Genomic DNA, 26,443 nt, shown 5'->3' on the forward strand with positions numbered 1-26,443 from the left:
ATGTAGCAGAACTTGGAACTTTTAAAAAAGCAAGGCATTTATTGTGAATATACATTCTTCCAACAGGCTGTTCACGGCACAAGGACAAAACTCCAGGGTGGGCAGCGTGGGGGGAAGAAGAGGGTTTAATGTGTTACGGAAAATATTTTCCATTGTAATTAACTGATGTCTTGTTGCCTTTAGAAGGCTATAGTAGCGTCTAAAGCCAGCTGATGCTCTCATTTTACTTTCAATGTCTATCGGAGAGACTCTGTTGATGGCCCCCTTTGTAGGTGACTGTGGCTGAGAGAGAAGAGGGTGGAAGGGACTACCTTCCCTCTCAACCCTTCCTTTTGGCTCTGAACAGGAGCTTTCCCTTTCCTCCTTTCCTGAAGGAGCCAGGGCATGCTTGTCAAAAGGGTTCTAGACTCCTCCAAGCAGCAACATTAAGACCATTAACCTATTTATCCAAACAGGAGCTAGAGGGCTTTTCATCATTTCTCTGCTCTCCTTCTCTGCTGGGGGACCATCATAGGAGATGCAGTAACCAAAACGGGTATTTAAGTCTCCAAAAGCAGAAAGGAATATAATCTGAGCACAGGAAATGAACAAGGATAAAGAGAGCTCCTCACATACACACACCAGCCTTCTTTGTACCTTAAGGACCAACAGTCTCAGACACTGCAAAACTGAAAGAGTCACATCTGCAATGCTCACACAAAGCAGCAATGAACACAGCACATACACAGTGAGTCTTTGAGGATAACCCACAAAAAACGGATTCAGAAATAAATAATTTAATAGACCATTAGATGCCAAGCTAATGCAACTGCTACTTTTTTCCAGCTTCTGCAATACAACAATGTTCTGAAGAACAAGGCATGTGTGTTTAGGAGCAGAATTCTGCTAGGAGTGGGGAAAATTGTAAATTAGATATATACCTAACTGTCCCAGAAGGTCATTAATGATGGTGAGCAAGCTGTTAACAGAGTTCTTAGCTTTTCTCGCATTGTCTTCTGCCTCTTGGGCAGCCTGTGAAGCCTGTAGAAAAAGAAGTGTGCGTAAATGCAATGATGTCAAAGTAGTCAGGATCATAATGGATTTGCCTCTCCGCATCGCAAAGCTTCCCCACCCAACACTTGCCCTCCTAGATCATGAAACTTGCCCAAGGACACAAAGAGCTAATCTCATATGTCTCTACACACTCTTTTGCATCCCTGACTCCTCTGTTTAGGATAATCCTCAACCCCTTTCAATCTTAGATCTGAATCACAGTTTGGATGTGTGAGTGTGGAGAGCAGGGCAATACAAAAATGAAATTACTTAGCCTTCCATAGGAAAACTAATAATGGAGGAGGCTTCCATTGGACAACAGAGACCATATTGGGCTGCAATCATTCTTTTGGTTAGAGATGGGGCAAGTCTTAGGTCATGGAAGTCTGTCTCCAGACTATAAAGTTGTGGCAGTGCTCTATAGTTAAAGTTACAAGAGGCATTATATTCTAATCCTGTTTTTTCCCTCTCTCTTACATAACTTAGTGAAAAAAAGTCACTAACTGGACTTGAGACCCAAACCAGATGTTTTTGCAAAAGGACAGTCAATAAGATACGAAGAATGACAGAGCCAACATACCAACTCTCACCCACGGATACCAGTATCCACTCTTCTTACTGTCCTACGCACTGCATTCAGCTCCTAGAATAACTCACCATGCCTGCCATCATCATATCCTGATCAGCATCCTCCTGCTTCCTCTTCAGCTCCTTCTCTGCATCTTGCAGCTGTTTCAGCATGTCATCCACTTCTTTGTCTAGCTCTGTCGCATCAGAGAAAGTCTTGTCTGCCTCAGACTTTGTACTGGCAGCATTCTAAGGCCAATGTAGATAAAAGGTTCAAAAAGGGTGGAACACGCAGGATACAAAAGAAAATTCTTCACTTCTTTCTTTCTCCCATAATGCATCAGGGCAAGTTTCTCTGCTGTATGTGCCATTTCTGATGGGAGAGGCAAGCTCAACCACGCAATTCAGCAGTAGATTTCACACCAACTAATCTCACTCCCTGGAGTTTACACAGTGGGTAGTGAAAACCATGTTAGCTCACCGTGGGCTTAACACAACTCAGTAGGGCAGGAAGTGCATAGTCCCAGCAGGACAGACAGGAGCAGAAAGAAATTTACTCAGTTAATTTCTCTACTTCACAAAGAGTGACTCAAACAGTGCTGTGAGTCTCACCTTCTGGACAGAATTAGCAATTTTCTCAGCATCATCTGCTTTGTTCTTGGCTTCCCTGGCATCATCAGCAGCATTACCAAGCGCCAGCTCTGCTTGCCTTGTCTTATTATTGGCCTCAGCAATGGTTCGAGTAATGGCAGGAATCTTCTTTAGCGCCCCCTCGGCGGCTGTCTTGTTATCGTTCACACGCTTGTCAAAATCTGATAAAAATTCAGGCATTGTTTTGCCTCCTGTTCTGGAAGGCTCAGACACTTGTCAGGCCAGGAAACTTAGCCAGCAGCCTAGCAAGCAGCCCAGCCTATGCTACCTTTAAATTGGAGGGAAGAAGAACGATAGGGAATTGGGGAGGGGGGAGGGGGAATTGATCAATGCCTTTGAAAGGAGTGCTATGGTTTCTGTTACAGGAGAGACACACGTTGGTGGTATCACAGGTATTAACCCAGGATGTACTGACTGACTGCTTGTACTGATTGACTGCACAAGTTTATTATTGGCTTTCTCCCTTCTAGCAAATGCAATGCTCCAAGCTTCCAGAATACCAGTGACTGCGGATCAGGGGGGATTGAGGCTCAATATGCAGACTGCATAGTGATGCTAAATTATAAGTGGAGTCTAGCAATGTAGGCTGATGGTCAATGTAGGTTGAATGAAAAGTTAGTTTCCAGGGGCGAGAGCTTAAACCACACAACTCCCTAAACAAGTCTGCCTCTGATGGAAGAGGCCTGGTCATTATACAAACCATGTACAGATATGGTCCCTAGAAGTCTCTCTTATACCTCTCAGGTTGCTGAGAATGTCATTGGCCTCCTCTAGCGTCTCTCTTCCCTTCTTGGCAGCTTCTTCAGCTAGAGCTTTGGCAGCATCTGCTCGGGCCAGCAGCTGGTCGGCAGTCTAGAGATACATAACACAGCTCAGCATATTCTCATCTTCTATAGAACAAGATCTAGCCATGCCACAATGTGTCATGCCAGTGGCCCTGCAAATCCCAGCCCAGTATAAAAAAGGGCTCATTACCAATGATAGACTATGCTTCCTCTGCAACCATATAACACATTCATTTGAGGGGTACCTGTCCCCATGACACAACATAGCACAGTCCGCTGTTGCTCATGCCCTCCAGTGAGAAACTCAACAACAGTGTATTTTCACAAGCTTTTCCTATCTTGTGTTCAGAACCTGCTGTTTACTCTCTCCACCCACCTTGATGTCCGCAAAGTCAGTTATTAGACGCATAAGAATGATTGAATCTCTTAGATCTGGTCTGTCATTTGTTTCCTTAGGGTCACTTCAGGAAGTAAGAGCCTGCGCACCCCAGAACTAACCTGTTGTTCAGTCCTTCCTTTCTCCAAGAGATTCTTCACTTCCAGCTCCTTCCCTTTCATGTCCTCTCTCAAATCCTCATAATCCTTCAACTTCCTGTCAATGAGCTGATCCAGCTCCTCTGCTTCCTTCTTGATCTTATTTGCCTCATTCTGTATGTGGAGATCGGAAACAAAACCAGCTTCTGTGAACATAACAGAACTGTGGGAGACAACAGATACACTGTGTACTTCCTAGTGCTCAAAAGAGACAGAAGCTGCAGTTAGACTCCTAGTATTCAGTTATTACTAATTTGATACTAAAAAATTCCTAACAGGATCAGGACCCCACTGTGCTGAATGTAATACAGAACACAGAGACAGTCCCTGTGCAAAAAGATTACATCAAACTCTCTTCTAGTGTGTGTGTATGGTGATGGTGGGAAGGGGAGGAGGGAAAATGGGAAAGGGAACAGCTTAGAGGGTTCGGCATTAGGTCTGAGATTCCTGTGTTCTCTAAAAGCGGGTGACTCTGTCTTTCATCCTTTAGAAATGGATAAATAGAGAAACATGCAGTTTCCTGTGTTCGCCTCTTTCTGATGAGGACTGAAATGTCAAGGTCCTGACTATTCCATACAGACAAAAATTACATGGCACTTAAACATACAGGTGTTAGGCTCCAGTATTGTTTGCAAAGCACTAAACAAGGCATTAGTAATTTATCACATCAGTCTGGGGGGGGAGGGATAGCTCAGTGGTTTGAGCATTGGCCTGCTAAACCCAGGGTTGTGAGTTCAATCCTTGAGGGGGCCATTTAGGGATCTGGGGCAAAAATCTGTCTGGGGATTGGTCCTGCTTTGAGCAGGGGTTAGACTAGATGACCTCCTGAGGTCCCTTCCAACCCTGACATTCTATGATATTTGCCACCATTGATCTTTGAACACACTGTGCATGTTGCTTGACTCAGATACCTCTAGACCCTTGGAGTCCACAGCAGGAAGACTGGTGAGATTAGCATAGATCTGCAGGGCCTTGTTCCCAGCTTCCTCTGCCTCGGCATGCACCTTGTTAGCCTGTTTCTCTAGGTCTCGAGAAATGTTCTTTGCTTGATTATACCTAAGAGACAACAGAGTATCCAGTTAGCCTATGATTTCATTCTTTTACTGAATCAGCAAAGGAGGGATAAAACTGTCTTGGCAGAAGTGAAGACAGAGAACTCACACGAAACCTACTGCTTAAAAGCAGGTATCTCCCACCAGCCAAAGTACAGATGACATCTTGTTTTAAGCACCATCCCCCTTCCCCACTCAAACCAAAGGGAGAATAATCTGCTTTCTGTTACTGACTCACTTCCTGTTGAGCTCATCTATGTCACTCGCAGTTTGGTTCTCTCCTGCCAGTGTCTTCAATAGCAATGTATATGCCTCTGTGGATGTATCATTTGCTGCCTTTGCTATGCGCACAATATCGTCAGCTTCTTGTTTGTGTCTGGGCAATATTACAGAGGGAAAATAATCTAATTAGAATTACCAGCCAATTTTATTCCCACCTACCACTGCCCTTCCTCTCCCAGTACCACAATTAGGGTGCTAATAAAGAGGTTCTGCCTCCCCAACCCACTGCCAACATACCAGTAAAGCTTGTGAGGGCAATTGCAGGGTATTACTATGATTTTACATTGTGTTTAGGCCAAAGGTTGCCCTTGTCAGTAATACTCATATAAAGCTCTGATGACTACAGGTCCCAGAATTCAATACCCCATCTTTGATCCAAGCAGCTGCAACTTCATATTGAGCAAAAGGAGGCTTGCTCCGTTTCAAGCAAATTAAGGTTAGCCTTCCATTTCCCAGCAGGGGCCCACTGAGCCCTCAAGAAGGCAAAAAACAAGTGTCCTACCCTTACATTGATGTTTTGTACTGGCACACAGGGCCTTACCGTTCAGCCAGTTTACGAGCCTCTTCTGCCAAGAGAGTCATGTTGTTTGGGTCACCATTGGAGACTGGTGGGGTAATGGACTGAAAGCAAAATCAAACATCCTTTCAGAAGCTATTATTTTCTCGATTGTCACTTTAATTATTCACAGTCACGGGTTGCAGACTTAATGTGGCTGCTCTATTTCTCATTTCTTATATTAGTTTGCAAAGTCTGTGTGATTTTTTGCATGGGTTCTTCCCCAAAAACAAATGCTCCAAGATTGTGTTTAGGATGTGTGAGTGTGTGCATGTGAGAGAGAGATTGGGGAGCACAGTGGGAGGCAAAGTGGTTACTGACGTCCTTTAGGGTTGTTTATGAGTACTGGGATATACACAGCTCACCCAGGGTACAATGGAAGAGACAACAAAATTTGTACAAAGATATACATGTTTCCGAATCAAGCGCTGTTATAAACAGCAAGTAAAAAAATTTAAAACTATGAAGAATACCAAGAGTTTCCTTTCAACTAGTAATATTTTTCTCATTTGTTTGTGCCACACACACACACTAACAAAACTTATCCCCAGATTTATGAGATTCTCTATGATGTTAAACACACAATGTTACAACCCAAGCTTAGTGCTAGTTTGTGATGAGGGGCAGGGACGAGAAATGTACTCAAGACATTAAGAACCTTATTCTACTCACAAAAATGGAAGACACTACACATTAGGGAGTTTGTCACAAAAAACTCACCACATTGGCAACTGCCATCTTTGCCTTCTCTAGCATATTAGAAGCTACTTCAATCAGGTCTTCTGTGCTCTCCACCCGGTCTCGGGCTTGCTCAGCTAGGCCTTCAGTCTCCCTCACTGTATTTTGGATGTTTTGTAATCGGCCAAGCTGGCTTGCCAGAGTGCTGTTAATTTCCTTGAGACGATCCATCAGGCCCTGATCCACATCTGAGGCGAACAACATAAAAAGGGAGGAAGCAAAATTAATTACGCTGGGAGCATGAGTTGCAAAAATAAAACATTTGGTAAGTCGCTGCCGTCTGCAACATGTTGGTAGGTTAATCCCTTGTTGAAAGGGGTCCAGAAGAGCCTTTTAATGAGAGGGTAATCGGTTTACAATCCAAGTCATTACGAGAATGTGCATAAAAACCACAAGAAATGAAGACGCCTCTACCTTCTAATGCCCCTGCAGATCAATAAGCGTTTGTGAGCACATTTGGCCAGAATTTTGAATGCAAGACCTGGCACATAAAGGAGGTGGATAGTTGCTTTTCAAATGAATTATGTTCAAAGCATGAAACATTTGTTCCCCTATTCTAATAGGGCAACGGTTTGCAAATTTTGGAGCTGAGCCCCCTTTTGAGTTACATTTTTTGGTTGCACCCCCCTACCCAGACAAAAATAGACTTATGCAAAAATATGCTTGATAAACCTAACAGAGACCTTAACACAACTTTAATTATATTACCTACACCTGTAAAGTTTCAAATGACCAATGGCACAGCCAAAGCTTCCTCAACCTTGCAGCCAGGCTGCACCAGTAGGGCATGGCCAATACCTGCCCCTCTGCCCCTCCCTACTTGGGTTTTTAGGGTGGAGGAAGGTGCATGCAATGGTCTCTGGAGGTGAGTCACGGGGTGGAGGTGATGCCCGGGCCCCACCACACAGGGCTGGCACAACCCCCCCCAAAATGTTCCTCCACCCCTCTCAAGGGTGTGTGCCCCAGTTTGAAAACGGTATTAGGTTCAAATTCTATCAAAAAATGCACAGATAAAGGGGCAAGCCATGCCCTGCTCTCTGCTGCACATAGAGGCAGAGAATAAGGAATCTTCACCCCCAGGCTCCCAAGCTGCTTTGCAACCACTACTGCATACCTGAGATGCAACAGCCTCTACAGCTTGTTCTCCTGCTCCACAAGGAGGAGAGTAACAGCTGGGAGATCTACACAGCAACAGATTCACCAGCCTAGTGCCTTCCCCACCCTAAAGACTTCCCAATCACGTGGCTGGGTAGAGCGCCCCTCTGGATCTGGGTTCTGCAATGCTATAGGAGGTAGAAACCTCTGCATGGCCTCCCCAAACCCTGCCCTAATTCTAAAACTGATAAGTAAGATAATACTATTACAATTCTTGAAACAGTGACTAATCATATGGATATGGTAGAATACCAAGACACAGTAGGGCCCCCCAAGGAGAGAGCTTAACTAGGTTTTGGGTTTTTTAAACCAGACCCTTCACATTATCTTAATATTGTGTCCTATAAACACACATACACATTCTGTGCATAAAGTGAGATTAATTTAAAAAAATAAGAGCAACATGAAGGCTGATAAATCAACTACAAAACAAAACAAAACTCCTCAGGAAATCCAAGAGTTAAGGTTTCTATAGCAACGTTGCCTTGGCCACATTACACATCCTGGATGTTTTAATGTGAACATTTAACAAGTTTTCATTTATTAAACTACATATTCAGATAGAAAATACTACACATGCACAAAGTGTTCAAATTAACGTGTTTGCAGGAAATTGACATGAGGTTTTGTTGAGTACCCGTTCTCTCAACTTTAATGGTGAACTAACAGTTTCTGCATTTAATTTGCCTTTTCTTTATTTCAGAGAGCAGCAAAAAAAGCAAAAAAAGCCCAGAGCTCTCCCTGCTACACTAGTGCACTTTAGCTGCACAGCCTTTCCTGAGATGCAGGTAACCTAAAGGTATGTCTACACAGCATTTTGGACTGAATGGGAACGAGCCTCCCAGCCCGGATGGACAGGCTTGAGGAGAAGTGGGACTCATGCTAGCACTCTACAGACACCTTTGGAGACAGCACTTTGAAGCTTTGGCTCGGGCTGGAGCTCAGCCCTCCCGAGGCCCCAGTGGCTTAAGCCCAAGCCCAAGCCCCAACTTTGAAGTGCTGTTATCTTTAGCGCACCAGCATGAGCCCCACTATCCCAAGCCTGAGGCTCCCACTAGCTTCAAAATGCTGTGTAGACATACCCTAGGAGACCCCAAAGGTAAAGTGACCCTGCATGCCAAAGGTCAAGCTATTTAGAGTCTTAAGGAGCCACAAGACTCCCCCAAACAGTAACAATGCTGAACATTTAAACACTGAATTGAGTTTTGTAAAAGGGGAATTATTTACCTCCTCAAGTGAGGACTGGGAAACAAACCAACCAAAGACCCAATCCTATGAGCCACCTGTGCACTCAAATCACTTACGTAAGCAGGTCATATAGATCCAGCACCAAGCACTACGAAGAACTATTATCCTAATTTCTGAAATGATTGTGCACCTTTGGGAAGGTTTCTCAGACAGCATGGACTTGCTCCTCCTATGCCGGCCAGCACACAGTCCACCTTTAGTCCCAGAGTTCAGTGCAATCACTCATGTAGTGCTGGACACCCTATAAGAGTCTCAGACCAACACCTGTCAATCCAAACTACGACCTCCTTGGCTGGTGAGTGTGTCTTGAATTGGTCAGAGGACATGGACTCAGGTGCCAGCACCATGCAGATGATACAGAGGCTGACCGAAGCGGATACCCTTGACCACACCACGGCCACCAATATGGCTTCAGCACTGGCATGGGATCAGCTCATGGATGAACAGTGGCTGACTGAAGCAGAACCCAAGCAAGACAGAGGTGATGCCGGTGGGCAGAGGAAAGCATATAGAAGAATGTGCAGCCATGGCGCAGTCTCCTTTGGTTGAAGGCAAACACCCACAATTGGTCAATTAAGAGTGTAGTTTAGGAGTACCCCTGGATTTCTCACTGACACTAAGCTCTCGCACAACAGCACCTGTGAGTAGTGCTTTCTACCATCTCTGGTTGGCTAGGAGGCTCTTTTCCATCCTAGCAGACAGCGACATGGCTTTGGTCATACACACCTTTGTCACTGCCTGCCTGGACTATAGCAATGTGATACACCTGGGGATGAAGCTATCAGCCCCTAAGAAACCCTAACTAGCACAAAATTCTGCAGCATGTGTCATCCTCAACAGAGGCTACTAGAAGCGCATCAAACCTGTCCTTGGCTCTCTATACTGGCTACCCACAATCCTTATCTTCTAGACCTTCAACGGCCTGGGCCCAGCATATCTTTTAAAGATTGCCAAAAGCTCCAGGATGAAGACCATGGTCGACAATTCAGCTCCTTGGGCACCGTGGAACTCTCTACCAAGAGGGTAAAGCTTGTCCGTGTAGAAAACAGAGCTTTTTTCAAGGCTGTACTGAGACTATGGAACAAACTTGCACAGGAACTAAGAACCACCACAAGTCTCATTCCTTTCTGCTCCAAGCTCAAGGTGTGTTTCTTTGACAACTGTCTTCTCTAACAAACGCACAACATGTATATTTAAAAACATGCATATACCCACCGTAAGTCACGTCACTTAGCAAACTGCTGAAAGACGCAGACATGCTATGGTGATGAGGGCAGCACAAGAACCTACAGAGAACAGAGCTTGAACAAACCCGGAAAACATAACCTATTCATCTCTGGGCTAAGACCAAACAAGGAATGTTTAGGCCCAACAAAATTATTTTGGGAAAGCTATGAGCAACAGCAGCAACATTGCTACTGGTGAATACTATGAAAATAGACATACCCTTAATGTAGGTATGTGTATATTTTTAAACAAGCAGAAAGATTTTCATAGTTAATAAGTAAAAGCCTCTTTAAATTAGTCTCTCCTCTGAGTGGGCCAGTTGTCTTTTTGTCGGTTTTAGACAGCTCTTTATTTTTGTTTATTACACAGAGCCATGAATATTGTCAGGAATAAAATACAACCATCCCCATGCACACTTCCTCAACAGTGTTTTGAAATGTTCACAACTCCTGATGCAAATTATACAATAACAAAAAGAAGCTTTGCTCCTCTAATGGAGGGTAGTGGAATACAGCAAATCGTTAGCTCCATGGCACCCTTTGTCAGATCAGTTCAACCTACCTTTGCTGTTCTGTGCATCTCGGAGCAAGTCCATGACATCTCTCTCTGCCTCCTTCAGTCTGTCCTCAAAGGCCTGATCAGTCACCGTTTCATCTCCTGTACCAAGGTTTGCTATAAGATTTTCCAGTTCCTGCAACCTCTCGCGTTGTTCTGCCACCTAAGCAAAGGAGATAGGGGGACAGAAATAAACCGCCTCCTTCCAAAAGCTGAGACACAAAGTACTGGTCAGTTGTTTCAGCTTCCAGGAGGTGTCGCTCAGACACCATGTGAGAATCTCCATGCAAGTAGATCTAGATCCATGTCTGTCTCTCTCAGAAGAGTTCATCCCCCAGCAAGCAGCAGAGGGGTATGCTACTTGGTGTTTGTCAGCCTCCAGCAGTAATAGGAGACAAGCGGAGCGTTACATTGCAGGTCTTACCTTATCTCTAACCAATCTATAGCACGCAGGACATTCTTGACAGCCAGGCCAGGACCGATTGTAGAAATAATTCTCTTCACACTGGTCACAACGGCTCCCCACAAAGCCTTCCTTACATTCACAGCGACCATCCTCCTTGCACTGCAGGGAGCGAGAGCCCTCGGTGTCACAGTCACATGCTGCATAAAAGTTAAAGCATGGGAATCAGACTGGTTGGGAGAAAAAGAGACTGAGAACTGCTCTGAACTGCAGACTATTCTCTGAAAGAACAACACAGCAGGGCACCAGCACACAGTTTGAGGCTTGACACTTCTGTGCACTGTATCAGGCAAAGCGCAAGATGTAACTTCTCAGTTTGAGACACTATTCACACCAGTGCCCCACAAACTGACCTCTCTGTATTGGTCCATCTCATTAGAATGATCTGCAAATAGTTAATTTGCTCTCACAGTAACTAGGAAGTTGGAAAGATGATGTAGATCCAGCCCTATATTTGTATCACATTTACACTTTGTTTCTTCTCAGGACTGAGTCAGCAACTTACGGGCACATTCCAGAGTAGAGACGCAGAAGCTTAGAGAGCAGAAAACAGAACTGTTCTGGAAAAATATTCAGAGCAAGTGTTTATGCCAAAAAGAAGTAGATGTCTACAAGTAAATGCAATCAGAGACCCCCAGAGACAGAAAAAAACCTCTTACAAATAAATCAAGATTCAAACACCCTCACTGGGACCAGGTCTCACCCTCTGTCCGGGATGTGGACACAATAAGACAATCCTTGTTTGTCACATTAAACATGGGGCTGGTGAAGTGAGAAGAAAGCAGCAGCTGGCAGGCAAGGAGAGGATGAGAAAACAGAGACACATTGTGTTCGTTTCCACTTCCCCTCCTTCTCCAACCCACCACTTACGTTTGCAGCCTTCAGGTCCGAATCCGAAGTGGTTGACCTCACATCTCTCACAGCGCTGCCCGGTGATGCCTGGTTGACACTCACACTGCCCTGTTTGTATGTCACAATGGCCATCGGTGGAACCCAGCGGATGGCAGTCGCACCTATTGAAGGAGACGATATTTCAAGTGACAATTAAAAAACCCATCAAAAACCAATAGGCTGCACTTTCACCTTTCATTTGAGGATCTCAGAGGTCCTATGCAAGCAGTAAGCCTTACACCTTCCATGTGAGGTGGGTATTGCTGTGCCTGTCTCTGATATGGAAAGCGAGGCACAGAAATTAACTGAACTGTGCAAGATCACAAAGGGACTGAGCTAGGAATGGGATCCAGAACCCTCACCTACCAGTCTTTGCCTGTAATTACAACATGGTTTCTATTTATAAATTACCCTTCTCTATAGAACCCTTATCAGATCTGCTCTATGACTAATCCTCTCCTCCTGCCCTATCACTGTTCATAGAAAATCCCATCCACCGGTTATGGATGCTGAAATCAGGGTTAAGTATGGTTCCCCCCGAAAAACATACTTGCTGCCACAGTTGCAGGCTAACCTCACCTGTCACAGCCACGTCCACTCTGTAGGTTGTAGAAGCCAGGCTCACAGGCACTACAGTCCCTCTCAGTGACACGTGGCAGGCACTCACACTGCCCAGTTACTTGATTGCAGTTTGTCTGCTGGTTTACTGTGCCATAAGGATTACAACTGCACGCTGCCAGAGATGGAAAGGGGAACATGTTCCCAGTAATTAGCAGAATACCAGCATTAGACTGGAACCTCCAAACATGCCAGATAGCTCATGAATTCAAATCGTAAGCTGCACCGCCATACCACATACAATGCTCACACTGTGACAGGCCACTCGATAGGCTTACAGCAACGCCATTTTATCAAGCCATAACCATCAGTATAGTATGAAATCTAGCACTGCAGTTGATAGGTCTGTATGCAGCACCAAAATCGGAGTTCTGACATTTTCCCTATTATGATGTCAGGCCAAGACAGACCACAAAAGGACAGATCTGTGGGGCCAAAACGTTCAATCATTCCAAGGATGTGCCATAGGAAGGGGCATCTGTAGCCATGAAAAGGGTTCTGATTTTCATGTGAAACAGTTGAGAAAGGCACTTACCCTTGCATTTAACCTCAGGGCTGGAGGCTAAGGGGTTCCCAAAAAAACCATCTTTGCACCGGTCACAGTAGAAGCCAGCTGTGTTGTAGATGCATTTCAGGCATTCCCCTGTCAAGCGGTTACAGTTCCCCACGGCATTGGGATCAATGTTGTCGCTGCACTGGCAGAGACGGCAAAGCCTGGCAGGGCCATTTTCACCAAGTGGATCTCCAAAATAGCCGTCATCACATAGCTCACATCTTTTACCTGGGGGCAGGACAAGCATACATGTCACAGTAGGCAGCCAGCGGTTACAAGGTAAACCTGGATTCTCCTACAGCAGGGGTTCTCAAACTGGGGATCAGGACCCGCCAGGGGGTCACAAGGTTCTTACATTGGGGGGGGTCGCGAGTTGTCAGCCTCCACCCCAAACCCCGCTTTGCCTCCAGCATTTATAATGGTTTAAAATATATAAAAAGTGTTTTTAATTTATAAGGGGGGGGGGGGGTCGCACTCAGAGGCTTTCTATATGAAAGAGGTCACCAGTACAAAAGTTTGAGAACCACTACCCTACAGCCTCTCCTGCAAAGTGAGTCCCTCATCACTTTTTTCCTTGTCTGGTGTGAAGTGACCAGGAAGAGCTCATGCTTCAAAGCACTACAATGGAGGAGTCAGTCACAACCTCCAATAGTTAAAGCTACCTTTGGATTTCCAGTTAAACTGCGATTTAAAAACCTTTGTGTCACTCCAAAAATACTCTGATTTGTTCTTAAGAAACATGCCAATGAGATACTAATACACAACTTTCCACATACGGTTTTTCTCAGTATTCTGTCCACTTGAAAAGTCTAAAACAGCGTTTCTCAACCATTTAGATACCAGAGACCCTTTTGCTCCCTTCCTAAAGTGTGTCAGGGAGATCTCAGGGACCGGTGCTGGTCCACAGACCAGTCATTGAAAAACACTGGACTAAAAAGCCACTAATTTTGCAATCTGCACGTTTGTCATAATTTTGTGCCACTTTAATATCACAATTCTCCAACCTGTTCCAGACTTAACACACGAGTTAATCTATACTCCAGCACAGACTAAGTTCCAAAATATAAAATACAAAAAATGCCTGCCTCTATTAATTGTAACAACTGAGATCAGCTAAAGCAAGCAGACAGATATATGGAGACCCACCAGCCATTTCCATTACAGGAGGCTGTGATGCTGCAACAAGGACAGAAGACTCCATATAGAAGACAGCCCTGCAGTGACTGCAGCTCCCCACCCTAGGCAGTCACAAATACACAATTCAGCCCCTTGGCCTCCCTAGGCAGCACCTGAAAAACTGTCCCTAGTTTCTCCCTCACTATAACTACCTGCACAAAACAGCTCAATACTCTTCCCCCGCTTCCCAAGGTCCTACTAAGATGTTAGTGGTGACTCTGATCTGTCGTACCCCTTAAGACGGGGATGGAAACCACAGAAGATTTGCCAGACCGCCCGACGCAAGCTAAAAGTTCTGCTTCTCAGGCAGCTCTTTCACATGCAAACTTCCCCCTTTCCCTTCCATCACCTCACAATCACTTCACCATAAGTGAGGACACACTGGGAGGGAGGTGAGAGCAGCAGAGCCCAGCAGGCTCAGCACTGACTAGTGTGGGCATGCCAGATGTGGCAGTAATAAATAAAGATAAGCCTGAATCTTTAAGGCAATCTGGATCTAGATCTGAACTTAGCAGTTTGAGCCAATAACAAAACACACAATCAAAAAGAAAAAAAAAAAATCAATCTATTGCATGTCTGTGCAACTCCCCCAAGCTGATCTGGAGATGGCATATTCTTGTGTTTGAGCAGATACAACAAACCAGTGCAGGGACTCAGAGGCAGTCATCTAGCCAAGTGTTTGTAAGCATTTAAAGGGCCCTCTACTTTTGACTCCCTGGTGTCAAGCCTAAATTCAGCTGAAGGCCTGCCACTTTGAGTTGTATTTGCTGATTATAGATAGACAAGAAGAGCTTTACTTAAAGGGTTACCACCATCATCTGCTTTACAATTTACTATTTAAAATAAGATATATATCTGTTGAGACATTTGTTTTAGGTTGTAAAAAACAATATGGATTTGTACATAAGTTGACCTGTCCTGATGAATCACTGCAGCCTATGGCTTCCAAGGCAGAACAAACCTGTTGCAGCAAACAACATGCAATGTCTGCCAGACTGGCAGAGAGAAGATATGCCCTCTAATTTTATCCTGATTTGAACATAAAAATTCAACAGCTCTCATGCCTGTTTTAGTGACTATCCCATTTTCCACCCAGCTCCACAGGATTAACAGTGCTCAGTATCAGAAATGATCACGGCTCGTGTATCCCAAGTATTTTCAGACTTTGCTCAGACTAAATCTCAGTTTCTCCATTCAGGAAAGAGAAACATTTGGCTTTTTTCAGTTCATAGAATCCCAAGAATTATGGCAACAAAGAGCTCAATACTAGTTACCAAGCTGTCTGCTAAGAAAAAAGCAACCACAAAATACAGAAGGGATCAGTTCTGCTCATCTCTCTTCACTGTGCAAAGCAGCAGACCTGGTGTAAGAAGGCTCTCTCTGGGCAGGTGGGATGTGGAAGCTCTGAATAAAGAACGCACCTGTGGTACCAGCAGGACAGTTGGTGCACACCACCTCCTTAGTCTTGGGCACTACGGCGCAGCTGGAGCCCCCTGGACATGGACATGGCTGACAGTCTGAGGAAATGCCTGTAGTTGCATCTCCGTAATACCCATCACTACACTTCTCACAGTGAGGGCCTGCAGTGTTATCTCTGCAGTCGCAAGCACCTGTGGGTTTTGGGGGTGGGTGGGTTGTTTTTTTGGGGGGGGGAGGAGGGGAGAGAAAAATACCAGGATATGTTTTTAATATTGTTCCAGTCACTATCCCCATCCCATTCCTCACACAGAAAGAAAAAAAATTAAAACAAAAAAATCAGATCTCCTCATGCTGCCCCCTTTGCCCCCAGTCTTCCTCCTTACCAGTCTCTGGGTCACAGCTCTCACTGTGCCCATTACAGGTACACAGCACACACAGACTGTATGGCCCAAGGCTAGGTGTCTCCCTCCTATAACCTGGGGCACAGTGCTCGCAGAATTGCCCATGGTATCCTGCTGGGCAGGTGCAGCTCTCCACCCAGGTTGCAGGGGTTCCAGGCTCAGGACGAGCGCTCACAATAGTGACATCATCCAGGTATCCAGCACCTGGAAAGAGATTGGGAAGAGAAGCATTTAATTACCCACACAGGAAAAATGGTATGATACGAGCCCAATACAATATATTAACACACAAATCAGAGATAGACCACCCAGTGTCGGAAGAGATGTGTTTGCTATTACTTCAGCAGGAAAGTCAGCAGTTGCTTAGGTTGACGCGAGAAGGATGCCAAGTAACCCAGAGAGAACAAAGGCCAGAAAGCAGAGAGGGCGGTTCCCTATGGATGAGATACACAGGTATGTAGAGCTGACAGCTTGCCAAACAACCACCATACAAAACATAGCAGGATGCAAAGAACACAATTTGTGTAAATACATTTTGGCAGTAAAAATCATGCCTTGTGTGTGCGCACTGTTTATAGTTCCATTCAGAAACCAAGAATGGTTCCTAACCTTCCCTGTTACAAGGACAGACAAGCCCTCTTGAATCTTTAAAATTTATGCAGTGGATTCTTCATCAGAACCACACTTTCACAGTAAGAGAAAGAAGAAACTACCTAGACATCCCTCTGCCCACTCTTTTGGGTTTTTCTCCTCCAAAGGCACCTCCCATTGGTACCTTAAGGTGACTTTCCCTAGTAATTCCTCTTAGGCAGAGTTCTATGACAGATGTAAAATGATTGTTATATGTTGACGTAAGGATATTTGCTCTAGTGTAACAGCTCTAGAACTCCAAACAGAATCCCACATATCATGGGATAGTAGCAGCAGCTGGAATGCTCATCAGATAAGTCACATTGCCAACTTCCTACCCTCTATTTTATTATCGGTACATTCCTCTTGTGTAAACAAATTCCACTTCAAATTCCTTGTAGATTCCCCAATCTAAAACGTTCATAATTTTTTTTAATCTATTTGTTTTAGCATGAAAATCTCTCAACGGTGTTCAAGGCCATCGATGTTCTGTCCCTAATCACAGCCAGTTCCCACAGCACCTCTTTATGTGGAACTCCCACTGAAGTAAACAGAGGTTCTGTAAAATGGGGAGGTTTTGGGATCAGGCCCTTCCCACTAAGAACAATTATCTCTCATCCGTTTTGTGTTTTCCTGTCTCTTTCCTCTTTACATTACAAGTGTAATAGCAGTAGAGTAGGTGCCACACTCGTTAAAGCAGGGGTGGCCAATCTGAGCTTAAGAAGGAGCCAGAATTTACCAATGTACATTGCCAAAGAGCAACAGTAATACGTCAGCAGCCCCCCCCCCCCATCAGCTCTCTCCCTTCCAGTGCCTCCCGCCCACCGGCTGCCCCGCCGATCAGCGCCTCCTCCTCCCTCCCCCACTTCCTGATCAGCTGTTTCGTGGTGTGCAGAAGGCTCTGGGGGTGGGAGTGAGGGGGGGGGGAAGAGGAGCGAGGGCACGGCAGGCTCAGCGGAGGGGATGGGCAGGGGTGGAGTGGGGGCAAGGTCTGTGGAGTGGGGGCGGGGGTTGAGCAGTGAGCATCCCCCAGCACATTGGAAAGTTGGCACCTGTAGCTCCAACCCCAGAGTCGATGCCTATACAAGGAGCTGCATATTAACTTCTGAAGAGCCGCATGTGACTCCAGAGCCACAGGTTGGCCACCCCTGTGTTAAAGAATCCTGGCATCTCTGCGGCCACTTCCTTCAGAATTCTGGGGTGAATCTGGTCTGCTCCCAGATTTTCATTAATCAGCTCTATGCATGGTCATGACAAAAATGCTGAAGTCTTTTTTTTTTTTTTTTTTTTTAAAGCCCAAAGGAACAGAGACTGTGGATCCTTGGCCTCCTGCAAGGGATTCATATCACAGTGACAGTAGGTACCCTGCAAGTGGCCCAGGAAACAAGATGTCATAAGGCAGACTGATGCAAAGCATGAGTCATGGACTGACAACCAACCACCCGTAGGTATTTATAATTAGGATCTGAAATATGCTGGCCACTGCCATTCTGCAGCAGTGAGATAATCTGCACCTCTCCCATATACAGCTGTTGTGGAAACCACACCATGTCTCATCCCTAGACCCACTTTCCCAAGTAGTGGAATGACTCACTTCTCTCACTGTATGTTCCACGGATCTTGATAGAAGTCAAGTTGTAAAGCAGCTTCTGAAACTCAAATGGGGTAAGAGAAGGCCTCCACGGGTAATCTGTTGCTTCATGGAGCCTATGGAGAAGAGGCATGTATCATTTTCTATGTTTACAGCTTTCACATGCTGATGGACGTGCTCTTTCAATGGACCATTCGAGCAATTATACGCTGTTACAACACATTTAGGATATAAGTATGTAGTACTACTAGACCATATGCACTGCATTCATCTGATGGCATGATTATGAATTCCATTTTGAAAAAACAACTTTAACAGTTCCGGTTTTCTTACTGTCCCTTCTGAGAACACTGTCCACCCCAGGCTAGATTCCTGTTACAGCAATTACTCTCCTTCCTCTCCAGTCAGCCCCGACTCTTTCCATGTTACAGGGAACACTCACTCACCTGAAGGCATACTTCACTGTGTTTTCGCTAGGATAGGAATTGCCCTGAGCAATAAGAGGTACAGATACTCTAAGCCCAGCCCCTTCAAGCACCAGGTCCTCTGCAGAGAGACGAGTGTCCCGCCTATCCACCCGAAAGGAGAAGGTCAGATTTTGAGCATAACTCAAAACCTGGTTGCCCAAAAACTTGCCTGAAATAGAAACGAAACTCTCATAATTAGGGGCAGAAAAGTGAAGATTTATTATATGGTAATGTGGTGAATTTTTAGAGAGAACCTCGTCTCTGACTCTACTTACCCGGTGCAATGAAATAGATGGGGAAATAGCTGTCTGAGATAACAGAGATGTCCTGGGTTTCCACACTCCACTGGAGTAAAATTTCAGAGCCATCTCGCTGTTCAGCACGCCACTCTTCCTCCCCTGAAATACAGATTTAGGAGGGGAAATGCTCCATAAGGTATATACTGTGATGTTGCACTCCATATGTTTTATGAAAATATGTATATAAGTGTGAATATAATGTAATTAGAATATGTTTCATGCAAAAGGTCTCTTGTAAGGTATCATTACAAAGGTTACAATCTACTGAGTGTGTTCATCCTATTTGTATGAATGTATCATTCTTGTATCTAAAACTAGAAATATGAAGTATTACTCTGAGGTCCTATAGTAATTATGCAAAAAGTGTGGGCCATTAAGGGTGGTGTAGGATCTTGATGGCTCCCATTAACTAAAACAATTGGTTGTTAATGGCTCTGTTTACTTGTAAGCCTTCCTGTATTCGTGAGTCAGGCCAGAAAGAATGGAGGCTTGGGGGTCTCACAGGACATGTCACCTGGTACTGGAATCCATCTTAAACCTGGTGCTTTTCCATTTAGAAGGAGGGGTGGGGACCCAGTGAGAGAAAAGACTCCCGCCTTGTGCCAAAGCTATAACAGGGGGTGGAACAGAACAAAGGGGGCTGGCAGTCATGAGAAAACCCCTAGTTACCACCTGAGCTGGAACTAACAAAAACTGTAGCAGGGGAAAATATTGAGCCCAGACTATGAAGAAGTCTAGTCTGTGAAAGAAGTTTATTGGAACATCTCTGAGGGTGAGATTTACCTGTATTCAGTTTCTTAAATGTATTAGGCTTAGACTTGCGTGTTTTGTTTTATTTTGCTTGATAACTTACTTTGTTCCATCTGTTATTGCTTGAAACCACTTCAATCCTATTTTTTATACTTAATAAAATCACTTTTGTTTCTTAATTAACCCAGAGTAAGTGATTAATACCCGGGGGAGCAAACAGCTGTGCATATCTCTCTATCTGTTTTATAGAGGGTGGACAATTTATGAGTTTACCCTCTATAAGCTTTATAGAGAGTAAAACAGATTTATTTGGGGTTTGGATCCCATTGGGAGCTGGGTGTCTGGGTACTGGAGATAAGTGACTTGCTGAGCAGTTTTTGGTTAAAGTCTGCAGCTTTGGGGGCGTGGACCAGATCGGGGTCTGTTTTGCAGCAGACAAGCATGTCTGGCTCAACAAGGCAGGGTTCTGGAGTCCCAAGCTGGCAGTGGAAAACTGGCTCAGAGGTAATTTCAGCACATCAGTGACAGTCCCAAGGGGGACTCTGTGACCGAACCCATCACAGATACCATATCACGCACGGAACACAATGTGTCACCCAGGGAATTTCTAGCTTACATTTTATGCACTGGTGCTAACATGCATTAGGAAGTTTGTGTCATTGTTTCCACCCTTTTACAAAGAAAAAATGCTATGTTACCAGTTCAACCCAGAACTTACAAAGTGCTAACTTCACGCACGTTATGCCCACCATTTTCTCTAACTTTCAAAGAGCAGAGTTTTTAAACCGCTCTATCATCAGAAAAACCGTAATACTAAGTAGGGATGGGAGAACATGCAAATATCTGGGGTTTTGTGAAATTTGTAGAGACTTTCATACTTTGAAGTTCAGGCTTCCGTTAAACATTTTTTTTTTTCCAGGAGAATTTTAATTAAGAAACATGATTTCCAAGCTGCATAGCAGCCCATACAGCTTACTGCTGCATGAAAGCAAAAAGAGATTGTACGAAAAGTGGGTCCTGCCCTGATTCTAGGACTACCAATGAAAACAACAGGAAGCAGCCAGAAGCCACATTTTGCCAAAATCACACTGAACTCGAACCCCAAGAGTTGTTATATTATAAAGTTTAGAAGCCCAAACTTTTGGCTAGGTTCTCAAATTGAGCAAATGCCTTCCCCTAGCTGCCGGCATTAAGCGTAAAGAGAAGTGTTTACATCCTCAGTACACATATACATTAAAACATTTCAAGCCTAAAGTCATGCATCTAAATCCATATTTGGCCACCTAAATAAAAACTGTCTGATGTTTGAAGACACCGAGCACCTCCTATTGACTTTAATGTGTATTGTAGGTACTCAGCACTTCCGAAAGTGATACTACATATTTAGGTACCTACAATTTGAATGCCTTGGCTACAGTAACCCAGCACAGGGAAAGGGGAAGAGGAGCAGAAGGAAAGAGTCAATTTTTAGACTGAAGTCCACAGCACAGCCTTGAAGTCAAAGGAAGATCTGTCTTTACCAGTCTGGAAGTTGGAGACGATGCTGTAGATACTGTAGCCAACGGCATTGGTGCAGACCGAGGAGTGACCAAAACAGAAGCAAGGGGTGCAGCCCCTCAGATTGGCTGGATCCAGATTGAAAAATCCAGGTTTACATCTAAAAATGAGCAAGAGTAAGAAGTTATTTCTTCATCTTTTTTCAAAACACACAGCGACCAAGAACACTCCTGAGACATATGCAACAGAGCTACTGAAAGGGCAAGTCACCTCTCACAGTGGAATCCCTCCACGTTGTCCTTGCAGGTACATCGCCCTGTTTCAATACTGCAGTCATCTGTGCTGCCAGCAGGATTGCATGAACACAGCCTGATGGAGACAGTGGAGAGGAGAAAGAAACTCATTGAGAACTGGGTACAGAAACCAGAAGAAAAGAAAGTTTACAGGAAAATTCACACATTCCCCTCTTGAGCAGTAGCTCCTTCACCCTCTATTTTAACTACAGGAAAAGAATCCCTTACCTGCACCCAGCCTCTGAGAGGGAATGGAACCCTGGCTGGCATCGGTCACATTTATCTCCCATCACTCCTGGTTTGCAGCTGCACCGGCCATAGTTATCACACTGAGTGCTGAGAGAGCCTATGGGAACAGGAGAAAAAAGGGAACTTTAATAGAGCGTGTGATTACATGAGCTGTTGCAGATCAAACTGTATGCTAAGAGAGCTTTGGGGGATATGCAGGGAGAGGGAACAGAAGAACAGTGATGTATCACTCCAAGGTCTAGAATGAAAACTTGCCAAGAGCCTACGGGCAGCATCTGATTTACATGACTGTTCATAAACGTGTACTCCCATGACATCACTCAAATCATATCTTTACATCTGTGCATCTGAAATAAAGCTGTACTGACCTTGCACTTGTTTTGCTTTTCTTTCCATTTTCCTCTCTCCCATTTCCCACTTCTATTCTCATTTTCTCCTTGTACCATTTTTGCTCCTTTTCATTGGGTTTTCTCCCTACTGTCTCTTCCATTCTCACTGTTATCTCTGCATCTCCAGTTTATCCCATGCCTTCTCATTATCCTTCCCTCAGTATAGCACTCGCAGTCTTCTTGTCCCCACCCTCCTTTTCTCAAGTCTCTTCTCTGCACCCCAATCATCTTCATTTCCCCCTTTGCCGAGGTACCCCCGGATTAGTTCCCTTCACATACAGATTTTCTTCCTTGGTTCTCCCACTTCTCAAGCCCCACCAAGTCTACAAGTGCTGCTAGTTCACACACAGATAATGCCCAATAGGCCCCCCTCTCCTAGCCCATGCTCTGGGGCAGACTGTCTACATGTAGGTTTCCTTTTTCCAGCCAGCCTGGGCTCTCCCCAACTTTCCTATATTGCAAGATAGGCTCCTGAACATGGGCTGTTCTTGGCCAGGTCAGCCTTCTCTTTTGCTGTCTGTGGTCAGGGAGTGAGCTCCTAAAGGACACAGTGCTGTAACAGCTCAAACTTCTCCTCCTCCCTATCAGGAGGCCAGATGACAAGAGCACTGAGAAGGAACACTTGGCCTCACACAGCTCACATGCCGTACGTCATACTGGTAGAATGTAAATGCTAAGAAACCGCTATACATCACACTGATAGACTTTGAATGCTAAACCTAATAGTATTGAGGAGGATTGGTAGAGGAACACATGAACAAGCCTCACATTTGTAGCAAGGAATGGTCTTAAAGCTACGTTTTATAAAATTGCATCTGAATGAAAATTTTGACCTTTTTTTTTCCCCTTGTGAAAGGGATACAAACATGCTCCCTGAGTTTGGTCCTGAAGACACAGTTTAATCAGCTTCTTTAATTCTTTGAAGACAGAATGTTTTCTCCCAGGCATTTGTTTGGCTAGCAGTCTGGGAAAATGTCAGTGTTCTAAGGGCTAGTAAGTGAACAAATATGTAATATAACGCAACTTTTTATGTATAAAAAGGAATGGTTTCTGCCTTCCATTTCAGGCTGCACTAAAAAGCTGTGTGTAACAGCAAGTGAAACAATTATAAGAGGATTAAACCAGACAGAATAATTAAGAGTGAAGGACTCACAAAACCTTTCCTATATACATTCAAAGTTTAAACTCCCTGTGTGATCCAGTCTATAATTGTTTATAAAAACATTACGTAGATAAAAATATCATCCTAAATCAACTCCACATACTTAATACACACTGGATGCCAACATATCCTGGGCTACAAGTCAAGGGCTTAGTATTAAGTTATAAAGACCTTTGTAATTTGCCCCCACATACCTGAGCAATCACCTCTCTTCCCATGTCCCTACTTGGCATTTACAGTTGGCCTGACTTGATCTTAATATAAAGCTCAGGGAAAGTTTGAGGGTGGAGGCAGGGAAGAAAAGGGCGTGGGCATGCCTTTCTTGGTCAAAAGTTTTTTGAATGTGGAACTTCCCTTCTGGAGTTCATAGGGAGATAGCGCTTGCAACATGCTCTCAAGGCAGCTAGTGAGGGACTCTGCCAGACGTAATTTATTTCAGCTGGTCTATTTTGGATTATCAGCTCTTACCTTAGATTCCACTACCCTTTTGTTTTCCCCATTCCTCTTATTATTTGTGGGACTGATCCCAATACAGGTCAGGTAATTTGCTTGACTACTATTAATTTGTTCTTATGACAGAAATTTTTTCTTAAAAAAAAATATCCAGAGTAGAGTATTTTGACTTTCCTTTAAAAGAGTTTTTTTAAAAGTTAGTTAGTTTGGTTCACATTTTATGGTGCTTAGATACACTACCACAAATGTCTTAGTTCATTCACCCTTTAATAAAACAAGGTATTCAAAATGTTGCTTTTGGATACCTAGATGATTTGAAAAAATTCTGCTGGACTGCAACAGCTCCAAAGTTCCACCTACTGGGTGTGTCCAGGGCCTTGCCCATCACTGCAGCATGTTCTAATATACAGAAAAAGCCCTTCTAGAATGTATTTGAAAAGGAACTATTGTATATGTATTGTATCTGCTTAAAGTCTATGATCTTGGCTGCCGTGCATTTTCCTTGAAGATATCAGATCAAAATATGAGCAGGTTACTTAACAATTCTAAGCTGAAATAGTATATGTTGTGCACTTTTTTTTTTTTTTTTTTTAAAGTTTACAGGAGGGAAGATTCTGCATCCTGACTTACCAACAGCGTTACAGTTACATGGTAAACATCCTTCCTCACTTCCAAGGCGATAGAAGTTCTCCCGGCACCTTTCACAGTTGGCACCATCAGTGTTATCGAAGCAGCCAATGCAGTGACCACCATGACCCGTGGAGCGGTACAGTTCAGCATCAAAGTAACACTCCTGTGACCGCCCATTGCAGTTACAGGCTGTGGGAAAAAGCACAAGGTTAAATCAATTCATATCCATAGGAAGGTATCCTACTCTCACCTACAATACTAGACCTGCCCCAGAAACAAGGTGTAGGAAAGTCAGCAGAAGAGTGATTGGTCCAGGAGAAGATGTACATGGTTATTATATCAGAGAGCAATGCAACAAAAACAAAATGAGTTAGAAATTAATCTGGGGTGAAGGAAAAGCAGATGTCAAAGAGTCAGAGAGATTGTGTTAATGTGTGATAGGGATGTAGGTACTGCTGGTACACACAGACTTAATCAGCAAAGACAGATGGAATCTAAACAACGCTGCTCTTGCCATTCCAATCAATGAAAACAGCAGCACGGGCCAGAAGTATTTGGTTTCCTTCCCTCTGCTAGGTGGAAGAAGCTAGTCTTAACAAATACTCTGTTGAAAAAACACTGCTTTCTATGTATGTCAGGAGGAATACTAGTTTCCATGCTGCTCCCTTGCCAGCTGGGCTACAGCTTCCTGCTGCCTTCCCACACAGTAACGCTATTTCAGGCATGCAAAACAGTGAGAGAAGATAACAGTGACACAAGCCTTCCAGAAAGGCCTGTGAGAAAAGTTTCTTCTCCCTCTCATGCAGAGAGATTTTTATGTCTAGGGAATGAGGTAGACAAGACATTGGTTTCAGTGGGCTGTCAATTGAAGTCACAGGACTTGTATCAACAACTGGGAACTTTTAATACTAATATACAGTCAGACAGGAAGAAGGTTCCTGTCTGAAAGTCTTCCACCCTCCACCCCGTAAGTAAACTACGAGGCGCAATAGCTCCTAACAGAAGACCGCACGAATAAATTGGCTTATTTTTAAGAGATACATTAGAACCACTGCACCTTTGCAATAGCCTGGACCGGGATGAAGTCTGAGTATATTCTGGAGATCAAGAACTCTGACTGCAAAGGGAAGAGGTCACTGAATACTAACTGAACTCTTCAGTTAAAAGGCCACTGCATTCATTAGGACCTGCAGTATGCTGCACACCAGAAACAATCCCATTTCTCTTTCTTCTGGGGGCCCTCTAAGCACCATGTGCATATAATTTTGTGGTATGCAACTACTGGATGACACAATTCTATTCTTCAGTAGATGTTCTACTATAAGAACACACCCCATGTTAGGGATCTGTCAGTGATACTGATGGAGTTCGGATGGGAGTTTCTAGCAATTCTGTGAAGTATTTCTACTGATAAGCACAAGACTCAGCCTTCACATATCTTTCTGCACCCTATTTCCAGAAGCTAAGCAATCTTCTGCTTCATGGCAATGGAGTTCAGAGCTACGTCATTATTGTGTTCATTAAGAACCATGAGACACTTGGGCATATTTCTTTGGGTCGTCCTGAGGAAGAATGGCACAAAATCTTTGTTAGTGTAAAATAACTTATGCTGAACTAGGATGCCATGCAGGACCAAAAACTATCCATTTTTCCAGAAAAGGGACTCCCCATGGCTAGGACTCAAATGCATCCCTAAAACAAAGTCCCAACCTCTTTAAACAAGTTGCTGGGTCAGTTCTACTCTGGGTGTGCTCAGCCAATTGCATTTACTATATTTTTATACTAGACTGAGGCAGGGACCTAACTTGTTTGCATAGCACCTAACACGATGGTACCCAAATCCTGACTGAGCACCCAATGTGGTGCCACAATACAAAAAATAAATGGTAACAACATACCTACATTAATGGGTTCTGTCACAAAAGGACCTTGGGTCCTACATTACATTTCCATTACATTCTTGATAACCAAATGAGATGTCTATTAAGTTTTAGCTCTATCTCAGAACAAGACCCTATGAGTCTGGTCCTTTTTCTCTGGAAATTTGGGATTTCACTATGATAAGGCTTTGCTACAAACTTCTACATTATTCAAATGTTTAGTTGAAGTGATCCATTTTGTGCGGACTGG

At 44.2% G+C, this 26,443-nt stretch overlaps 1 protein-coding gene across 1 annotated transcript in view; it reads right to left on the bottom strand.

The window, feature by feature from the left end:
- The window catches only part of LAMC1 (laminin subunit gamma 1), a 131,183-nt gene that overhangs the window by 3,534 nt on the left and 101,206 nt on the right, over positions 1-26,443 (bottom strand). The window contains exons 5-27 of the mRNA XM_005290743.5: positions 24,314-24,502; positions 21,659-21,776; positions 21,408-21,506; positions 21,161-21,297; positions 18,867-18,989; positions 18,571-18,760; positions 18,128-18,240; positions 15,886-16,107; positions 15,505-15,693; positions 12,890-13,135; positions 12,316-12,469; positions 11,716-11,858; positions 10,807-10,985; positions 10,389-10,545; positions 6,180-6,385; positions 5,445-5,524; positions 4,860-4,997; positions 4,481-4,625; positions 3,534-3,683; positions 2,988-3,102; positions 2,212-2,411; positions 1,690-1,848; positions 921-1,020 (exon numbers count right to left, since the gene is read on the bottom strand). Of these exons, the coding sequence (XP_005290800.1) occupies positions 921-1,020; positions 1,690-1,848; positions 2,212-2,411; positions 2,988-3,102; positions 3,534-3,683; positions 4,481-4,625; positions 4,860-4,997; positions 5,445-5,524; positions 6,180-6,385; positions 10,389-10,545; positions 10,807-10,985; positions 11,716-11,858; positions 12,316-12,469; positions 12,890-13,135; positions 15,505-15,693; positions 15,886-16,107; positions 18,128-18,240; positions 18,571-18,760; positions 18,867-18,989; positions 21,161-21,297; positions 21,408-21,506; positions 21,659-21,776; positions 24,314-24,502 (3,552 nt within the window). The remainder of the gene's footprint in view (positions 1-920; positions 1,021-1,689; positions 1,849-2,211; positions 2,412-2,987; positions 3,103-3,533; positions 3,684-4,480; positions 4,626-4,859; positions 4,998-5,444; positions 5,525-6,179; positions 6,386-10,388; positions 10,546-10,806; positions 10,986-11,715; positions 11,859-12,315; positions 12,470-12,889; positions 13,136-15,504; positions 15,694-15,885; positions 16,108-18,127; positions 18,241-18,570; positions 18,761-18,866; positions 18,990-21,160; positions 21,298-21,407; positions 21,507-21,658; positions 21,777-24,313; positions 24,503-26,443) is intronic.

This window comes from Chrysemys picta, chromosome 8 (genome assembly GCF_011386835.1).
Source record: "Chrysemys picta bellii isolate R12L10 chromosome 8, ASM1138683v2, whole genome shotgun sequence".
NCBI lineage: Eukaryota > Metazoa > Chordata > Testudines > Emydidae > Chrysemys > Chrysemys picta.